This window comes from Anabrus simplex, chromosome 1 (assembly GCF_040414725.1).
Source record: "Anabrus simplex isolate iqAnaSimp1 chromosome 1, ASM4041472v1, whole genome shotgun sequence".
Classification (NCBI taxonomy): domain Eukaryota; kingdom Metazoa; phylum Arthropoda; class Insecta; order Orthoptera; family Tettigoniidae; genus Anabrus; species Anabrus simplex.
The window spans coordinates 1,089,728,676-1,089,738,495 of NC_090265.1; the positions used below are offsets into that span (position 1 = coordinate 1,089,728,676).

General features: G+C 41.1%; 1 protein-coding gene across 1 annotated transcript in view; it reads left to right on the top strand.

Annotated features, from left to right (window-relative positions):
* Nucleotides 1-6,456, top strand: part of LOC136876393 (mite allergen Der p 7) — a 28,091-nt gene extending 21,635 nt beyond the window's left edge. Inside the window, exons 4-5 of the mRNA XM_067150316.2 lie at nucleotides 1,653-1,804; nucleotides 6,181-6,456. Of these exons, the coding sequence (XP_067006417.1) occupies nucleotides 1,653-1,804; nucleotides 6,181-6,397 (369 nt within the window). The 3' untranslated portion in view covers nucleotides 6,398-6,456. The remainder of the gene's footprint in view (nucleotides 1-1,652; nucleotides 1,805-6,180) is intronic.
* The last annotated feature ends 3,364 nt before the right edge of the window (nucleotides 6,457-9,820 follow it).

Here is a 9,820-nt window from a genome sequence, read left to right on the forward strand (position 1 = left end):
CATCAGGAAGTGAGAAATTTAGGAGCATCTACAATCGTAACAGGTTCCTTCTTTGGACAAAGGTAGTTGGTCACAGAGCTAACTATCACATGCTTCCTTATGCGGAAGTTTTGGGTATTGAAGATATGTTCCTTGTTGATTTGAAGTGATTGTGGTTTAGAGGGGAAGAAAGGAAGAAGTCAGACGCTTAGTAGAATAAAGGTATCGGCAAAACAAAAACGATTAATGCCACGAACAGTATGGAAATTAAAAACCGTCCACTCATCCGGAGGCTTACATGGCCCTCTACTGCTATGGCTTTTCTTCGTACAAAACTAAAATTATTGAACTGAATGGACTAATAATTTATTTTTAGGTGGTCTCTACTGAATTTCCTGTAGTTGTCAGTCGCTTTGATACGAATCTTTAATAGATGTTCCAGCGATAGAATTAATCTTATTTACACGTACGAGAGGATATTTAAAATATCACCTATATGTCTTATTCCGTGTGATTTGTTCACAAGAGTGAAACTAACAACCGCCCTCCTGATAAACATTTTAGTAGCATAATATGTCACTACTCACAAGCCTCCGTGGCTCAGACAGCAGCGCGTCGGCCTCTCACCGCTGGATACCATGGTTCAAATCCCGGTCACTCCATGTGAGATTTGTGCTGGACAAAGCGGAGGCAGGACAGGTTCTTCTCCGGGTAATCCGGTTTTCCCTATCATCTTTCATTCCGGCAGCACTCTCCATTCTCATTTCGTAGCATCTATCAGTCATTAATAAATCACTTTGGGAGTGGCGACCCCATCGTACTAACAGCCTATATATGCTTCATTCATTACATCCCTGACCCAGTCAAAGACTGGAAAACAGGTTGTTAGTTTTCATCTTTTCAATGTGTCTCTACTGTTGCAATGAATACGAATTACTTCACATTTGACCTGGGATTCTCTTAGTCCGTCAGAGAATATATTGACATGACTAAATAATTCCTCCCCTGTAAACATTTTAAAGTATCATTTCTCTTTGAAATGAAAATTTCCAACATGTTCCCAGTTTCAACCAGGTCAGAAATTGAATGAATGAATCCACCCTCCTCGCCACCCCCCCCACCCCATCTAGTGAGGAGGATAGGAACTGTGCCGGCTACCGAAGCCGCACTCCTCTGGGACAATGATTAATGACTGACAGATGAAATGAAATGGTATCGGAGAGTGTTGCTGGAATGAAAGATGACAGGGAAAATCAGAGTATCCGGAGAAATCCTATCCCACCTTCGCTTTGTTTAGCATGTGGACTGACCGGTATTCGAACCACGGAATCCAGTGATGAGAGGCCGGTGCGCTGCCGCCTGAGCCCGGAGGAACACTATTCTTCCTCTATAAATATTTTAAAAGTATTTCTCATTATAACATTTTTAGAGGTCCTTATTTCAACTTTAGCTCTTTTAATTCTTACTACTCGAGTTACTAATTATATCTAAATATTAAAATCAATAACATTTTGAACTAACATATAACAGTTACTTATGATAGAATGCTGCGTTATGTATTTTCTGTTTTATAGCCTAAGACAGTCACATGACCAATCCACGCTAAATGTTGACACGAAAACAAGTGCTTGCTTTTTGCCATTCTTTATATTGTATGTATTGTACAATTACAGCTCGACAGTGTGTTCGTAGCTCAAATAATGAACATTGGTCCTAAAGGAAACGTTGAGGGCTCTATTCAAAATCTGAAGATTTACATCGATATTGATGCTGACATGGCGACTTTCGACATTTCTCTGAAGGATCTGAAGATCACGGATGCTGGGTAAGGCCTATATACCATTAAATCAATTTAAATTATATAATGTGTTATTGTAAATATAATTAGAAGTGAACTAGTTATTTACAATGTATAGATCATTATATTCGAGCTCTCAAGTTAACTGAGAGAACGCTAAGGAGCTTAGGTAACAGTGTGAGTTGGAGTGTTTTGTGTACTGTAATGGTCCAGTGTTGTACAACAATTTACGGTATGTTCAATTAAAAATATGAAGGTAAAATAAATGATACTATTTTTCATACCCTTGTTTGAGACATTCTCGATAAAATAAAAATAAAGGCGGGAACAAGCGATTGACTGTCCCACTGGGTTTTCAAACGTGGTCAACCGCAATTCCGCCTTTAGATGATATGAAAGACACGTCAAAAAGTCAGTGCAGTACAATATGCCACCGACGATAACTACAGTAACAAATAAAAGGCATTTGCAGTTGGCAATTGTAATGCCAATAAATAAATATTTTTCCTTTCTTTATCTTAAACCATTTACGGTCCAGGCTTGGTTTTCCCTCAGACTCAACGAGAGATCCCACCTCTACCGCCTCAAGGACAGTGTCCTCGAGGTGAGATTTTGGGTTGAGGAATACAACTGTGGAGTAGTACCAGTAGGTCGCCCAGGCGGCCTCACCTGCTATGCTGAAGAGGGGTCTTGTTGGGGAATGGGAAGATTGGGAGGGATAGACAAGGAAGAAGAAAGAAGTGGCCGTAGCCTCCATTTAGGTACCATTCCGGCATTTGCCTGGAGGAAAACTGGGAAACCATCGGAAAAACTTCGAGGATGGCTAAGGTAGGAATCGAACCACGCTCTGCTCAGTTGACCTTCCGAGGCTGAGTAGGCGCCGTTCTAGCCCTCGAACCACTTTTCAAATTTCGTGGCAGAGCTGAGAATCGAACCCTGGTCTCTGGTGGTGTCTGCTAATCACACTAACCACTACACGACAGAGGCGGACAATAAATCAATTAATAAATTAAATAAATAAAATGAAATACATAGCATTTATTTATTTATTCAATTAATTTATTTATTTATTTATTTAGCGGTTAGCTTTTAGTGTCCGGAGTGTCCGAGGACATGTTCGACTCGCCTGTTTCAGGTCTTTCTACTTAATGCCCTGTGCATCTGGGTGCGAGGTAATAATAATAATAATGAGGTAAAGAGAGGGCGAAACCCGATGTCGGCACATAGCCTACAGGCTGCCGAACAACACTTAGGGCTCCTCAGAGAATTACGTCGCCATCCGAGGGACGAATCGCCACCAACAACACCATATAAACAGTGCGAAGGGGTTTGTAAATGAACTCAGGCTTATGACACGCAATCCAATGCTTGTATTCCACCATCCCTACTACTCTGCCAGACAAAATTCTAATGATGAAAATATTTTCTACTGACAGGACTCGAGCCGGCTAACAGCGATGTCAGACCGTTACAGTCATGACGCTTTACCGACTATGGTCACCATGTGTGCTACATAATACTAATTAACATACTTTACTTTTACGGCGCTTATGATATTGCTGTAAGGGATTGAGAGCTGGGTGGATAAACGATATCTTCCATAAGTTAAAAGTGACAGACAATAAATTAGCGAGAATGATTGCTGATACAAAGAGGTGGAAAGGAGGATTATAGGACTGAGATAAAGACTAAGTTAGGAATGAACTCTATGGATGAATCGGTACGCAGGCTAATGGACGAGGGTAAGTTATTTAGGAGAATCATGGACTCGGTCATGGAGGGTAAGGGAAGTAGAGGGAAACGATGACGATGGTTAGACTCAGTTTCTAATTATTTATAGATAAAAGTTATGTAACTGGAAGAGCCCGCAGAGCTAGTTACAAACAGACGATTGTGGAAGAGTACAGTAAATTGACAGAGGCTTGCAGACTGAACGGTGAGAGGCATAACTCTCTTTAATGAAGATCAGTGGATGCTATTGATGTTATTTATTACGAACTAACATCTCTGACAGATCACCTAGTGACATGAAAGGCTAAATACATACACATCATTTCGCACATCAGGTAATTTTGAAATCCGCCTCTGTGGTGTAGTGGCTAGTATGATCAGCTTCCATTCCCGGCGACCCAGGTTCGATTCCCGGCTCTGTCACGAAATTTAAAAAGTCGTACGAGGGCTGGAACTGGGATCACTGGCGGTCAACTGAGTAGCCGGCGGGGAGGGAGGAGAGTTTGATTCCCACCACAGCCATCCTCGAAGGGGTTTTCCGTTGTTTCACCCGACTAACTTAGGCCACTGCCGAATTCTTCCCTCTTACTTGTCAATCCCTTCCAAACTTCCCATCCCTCACAAGACCCCAGTTCATCATAGGAGTACAGCCTGAGTGAGGTACTAGTCCTCCTCCCTAGTTGTATCTCTGGCCCTAAGTCTCACGCTCCAGGACACTTCCCTCGAGGCGCTAGAAGTGGGATCCCTTGCTGAGTCCGAGGGAAATACCAACGGATTAAGAAAGAAAGAAAGAAAGAAGGACAGTTATTTTCAAAATTCCGCACACCATGTAACTTCCGTCCGATTGTGCTAAATGTACCACATTTGTACCGTTCCTTCAGCCGCAAGATTCTCTATTCAATTATGGGCTGAAATTTACATGTACATATTTTAAAAGAATCGACCCACGTATATGTTTTTCCTAAGGATCGTAGACCACCATCATCAAACCGGGTTCAGAGAGAGCTTTTTAATGGTATTCCCCTTGAGGGGTTGAAATTAGAGTCAAATCGCCAAATTTTCAGAAAAAGGCCCCTGCCTCAAATTTTAGAACTCCTCCGTTACCGAACTACGGATTACATTTTTATGCGAATGTAAGGCGTCTAACTCTCTGTCTTTGGGCATCTTCACCACCTTCGTTCGACTTTTGGTTTCAGAGTTACCAATAGTATACCAAATCATATTCCTCAACCTACCAATCAAACGGTACTGCAATCATTCAGTTCAGATTTTTAGTTCCGGAGTTATGTGCTCGAATGGAAACCCTTGAATTTTATAGACCGAGGTTCGAGTGCATATAAACTAATACAACATCATAAGTTGAAAAAACATCATTTTTGGTTACTATAGCAATATTTGTGGATTTTTTGTAACCAGCTGGCATCTTAATGTTTATGGGTTGAGTCCGTAAACAATAACTTTACTTAGAGAGAGCTTTGTTAAGTAGGCCTATTAATTACAATTCAACATACATAAATACCTACAATACATAAGCAGGATAATAGCAAATAAAATAAGATGGCTTTAATTAGTCAGCCCACTGGACACTGTCTCTTTCATTAGAACCCCGTTTGTTCGGCTCCCCTTATCCGATCAAGTTTACCAAATTTATCACATTTTGTTGTATGAAAAGAAAATTATTCATTCGTTATGCAAAGAAATGGAAATTTAACATACCGTATATTACAATGTAGTGAATTATTTACGAAATTATAATATAAAAACAAATAACAGGTTTATATTTTGTATGTAAGTGAGTAAGTGATTAATAAGTGACTCAAATAGAGGGCTACATGTATTATTTTGTGTACTACTGTATAGCATTTTTGTTTTAATTATGTCTAGTACGCTAACCTTACACTGTTCGAAGAGGCTCAGGCATTATTTTTGTAAAGATAAATGGTAGGTTTTAAGAATATATATTTATAATTGCATTTTTCCTATTATTTTTCTATAATCTGGATTTTCGTTCATCCGGATCACCTCCGGTCCCGTTTACTCCAAAGAATCTAGATTCTACAGTACATTCATTTCATAAAACTTCTACCATCAAGTTCAATTTACCAGCTGGAGTAACAATTATCGCAGCTGCCTGCCTGGAAGATTATCAGGAGGGCATATACAGACATGGCTCCTCCGTTGGAGTTTGCGTGAAAAGAGCTGGAGGAATATGATTTTTTAAATTTTCTGTACGTCGCACCGACACAGACAGGTTTTATGGCCTAGGAGTAGGAAGGAAACAGCCTTGGTCTTAATTAAGGTACGTATCTAGCATTTGCCTGATGTGAAAATGGGAAACCACGGGAAACTATCTTCAGGGCTGCCGACGGTGGGGTTCGAACCTGCTATCTCCCGAGTGCAAGCTAGTAGCCTCGTGACCAAAGCCAAGCAGCTTGGTGGAGGAATATGAACACACAAGTTTACTAGTAAATAGAACCAACTGACCCTTCCATGCTGTTAACTATATTTTCACTCATAGCGCCTACTAGTTACCTCTCTCACATTCGCAGCCATTAATTTCTATTATCCAAACAAAAAAATGTCTTTTACAAGGTATATCATTGATAATATTATTTCTTGTCCGAATAAGTTCAGTATATCGTTGAAATTAATTCATTGCCTATGATTTTCAGAAAAATCGACGTGCAAGTGCACGGCCAAGGTCTCCTGGACTTGCTGGTTGATGCCATCACTGACACCGTCAACACCATCCTCCACGACGTAGTTGTCCAAGTTATCGCCCAGGAGGTGCGCTCTGTGGTCGAGAAGGCACTGGATGAAATCGATATCGACTGCTTGATCACCGGAGGGAGTAACTGTAAAGGCACTCTAAAGCAGTTGCCTATGTAAAACATCATCGCTATTAAAGAACTGATTATCTCTTTCTTACCATCAACAAACCTGTTTTCATTCTTGAACCAAAACGTTGTTACTCTGCTAACCATCGAAGTTAATTTCTTGGGTAATGATAGAAAGATAAGTATTTGCTTTGTTATAGAGAAAGGTCGTTGATGTGTGCGGGGGTGGGTGTAGGGTAAGCATGTTGAATTAGCTGCTGTATTTCCATTTGCAAGATCGAGGCTCGAATCTCTGTCGATTTCAGGTTGGAATTTTCACTTGAATTATAATATTGTATTAGCAATGTTGCTCGGACTTAAACCCCTGCCTGAAATTCAAGATGAGCCATGATGACTCCAGTGACTCCCGAAGTACGTGGGAGAAACCGAAGGAAGTCTTTATTGCGACATAAATAGGTAAGTAATTTCCCTAATGGCTAACACTTTTGAGTTCACGAAGTCGGGAAGTCTTACTGTTCCAATACTACTCCGTCCAGCTCCATGCCTAATTGGTTAGCGTGCTGGCCTTTGGTAAAAGGGATCACGGGTTTGATTTCAGGTCGGATCGGGGATTTTAACTTTCGTAAGTTAATTCCTATTGCTTGAGGGCTTGGTACTGTGCCGTCTTCATCCCTAGAATTCATCACAGGTAGGGCCCATCCTCACATCCGCCTATACGGAGTCAACTCGACCTGCACCAGGTCTGTCCGGAGGCCACAAGTCATAATAATAATTAATATTATTACTACTATTTTGTGCAAACCACAGGAATCCGGAGATCAGAGTGGTAGTGGGGAAAATTATCCTGTATATACACTAAACAGAGGAAGAAAAGGAAGAGTTCGGAACAGGATGGCGGTTGCCGAGAGGCAGCTGCAGTAAGCCATTCATAGTGTTTACAGGTTCGTCCTATAATGCTGTCGTTTCTCAGCAGCGGAAACCTCTGTTATACACTTCTGTTGATTTTATCTGTGCATCCTCACCACGAGTTCCACTTGCGAAAAAGTGTTCGTGAGGGTACGGCCAAAGAAAGGGAAGTCGTGAAAATGAATGATTCCTTATGAATGATAAACATCAGGAGGTCGGTACAAGAATGCCAGAGTCAGTTAGGAGCCTCATACACATCGTCCCCAATTGTCTGGTAGACTTCTGCAGGGGTGTGAAAATTAAATACACACCTTATACTATCGGTGTCAGAAAGGAGAAAGAGTGTACCTAAGAAAGTTATTAAGCAAGAATGAGAGTGAGGAGCCAGGTGATTATTGTTTTAAGACGAAGTACAACTGGGCAACGATCCTCTTAAACACTGATCAGAAGGGAAAAGGAAGAGGTCCGTCCCTGGGAAAAAAGTACAATGAAACCCGTCACTTTGGACACCCCTATAGCCTGGACACCCCTTTTGATTAGACTTATATTGAATGCAACGTTGAATTCCCTATGCATTCACATGTTAAAAATGCTCTGTATATTGGATACCCCTCATCTCCAGACATTGGACAGGTATTAAATGACAGTTTGGACCAGTGGCGGCTCGTGATGCTAAAAATGGGTGGGGCACATTCAACATATTTGGAACACTAGGAATTAATTAAATCAATTAAACTAATCTTACCTTTTTATTTCTTGTATATCAGCTCGATTCTCCTGTCTTAGGCAGTATAAATTCTTCAATTACTCGAATATTGAAGTCCGGTATGGAATATACCATCTTCTCGATCGATAACATCGCCAGTGCATTCAACCTCCCGTTCCCCATGGAACTTCGCAAAAATGTTTACTACAAACACTACTTTTGCGCGCGTTAATAATACAAATGGCAACAAGAAAAGTGTAGCTGGGTGCTATCTAGAAGGCTGTAGGAGAAGTTTCAAAATACGAATTAGCGCTGAAGTGTCACGTCGTAGAAATACTGTGACAGGGTCAATGGAATTTGCCATAACTCCCCTTACCCCTCAGGTATAAGAACGAGTCGGTCCTATCCAGGATTAGACCTTTACTATGTTCCCTCGTTTAGTTCAGGGCTGATAGAACAAGAACAACCATGGTGAATCATAGCCTCATGAACGCAATGAAGGCGGTCGTGACAACAATCGTGCATAATGTTGTTCTGATTTTTATAATGTTCTTAATCGGTGGAGGGGCACGTTACCATGTGACCTAAAGGCAGAACCGCGCCTGGTATGGACAGATTCAAAACTATTTTGTTTTGCTGTTTTGTAATGGTTTAGTGCGAGAAATGTTAACATTGTGATAAGATATGCCGCCAGTCCAAGAGCTTATAAAAACAATACCTAATGTTAAGACAGAAAGTCTTCCTGCAATTGGTAAAGTTTAACACTGCAGTGGTCGCGCGTTCTACTATTGTAGAACGGGTCAATATCTTTTCCAGCCCTGAGCGGTTGGCAACACCTGTGGCCTTGAGCGTCAGTGTACCTTCCCCCCCACACCCTTCCACGTACCCAGGTGCAGTTTCGCGCGTCTAGCTGTCACGTACTCAGCTTAAGCTGAACTACAATTTAGTGTTCTACTATTGTAGATCGCACCACCACTACCGTACCATTTGTGTTTCCTAATTCTCACGTATATTTTTTTCTCTCCATGTCCTTTTTGACAATTCAGTGATTATATATAATTGAAAATGTCGGAATGTGACAAGGAGCACATACGAATGTGGATGGAGGAGGCAGAAAGTAATAATGAAAGTGTGCTCGGCGTTGAGGATGAAGACGAACTAGAGGAGGATTTTGTAGAAGAAACTGCAGAACACAGTGATGCTGAGGACACACCAGTACCAACAGTAGAAGAAGAAGAAGAAGAAGAAGAAGAGGATGAGGAACCCGTGGCGATACAGCCTGCTGTTAGAGCAACACATACAGATGCAACATCTGTGTATTTTGATGTGTCCAGGAATTCCCGCAGGTAGCCGCTAACAATCTTTTTTCATGTTATGAATGTTGCGGGTGTGAACGCCATCAACATTTACAAAGCCAACAAGAATGATGCAAATATCAGTCGTAGGCAATTTCTGAAGGATTTGGCTTTTGAACTGATGGAACCAGCAATAAGACGCTGCGTCTCCATGGAAACCTTGCCAAAAGGGATACGACGAGGAGGAAAACTTTTGTTTCGTATCCCTGAAGAAGCTGCAGCGCCAAGAGTGCAAGCTGGCCAAGTAGGAAAATGCGGCAGGCGTCGCAATAAATCAACGAGGAAGACTTATGAAACATGCCAGAGATGGGTGTGCCCGGACCACCAGAAAGTCATATGTGATAGACACTTTCTGTAGCAAATCATTGTTCCTCAAATTGGCATTAAAAAGAAATGTTAATTTTTTAAATTTTGGATGTCTTCGGACATTTTTCAGTTGTATTAAATAAAAATAATGCTGATATTACTCTTACAAAAACACTTATCGTGTAATTGTGTTTAATTATAT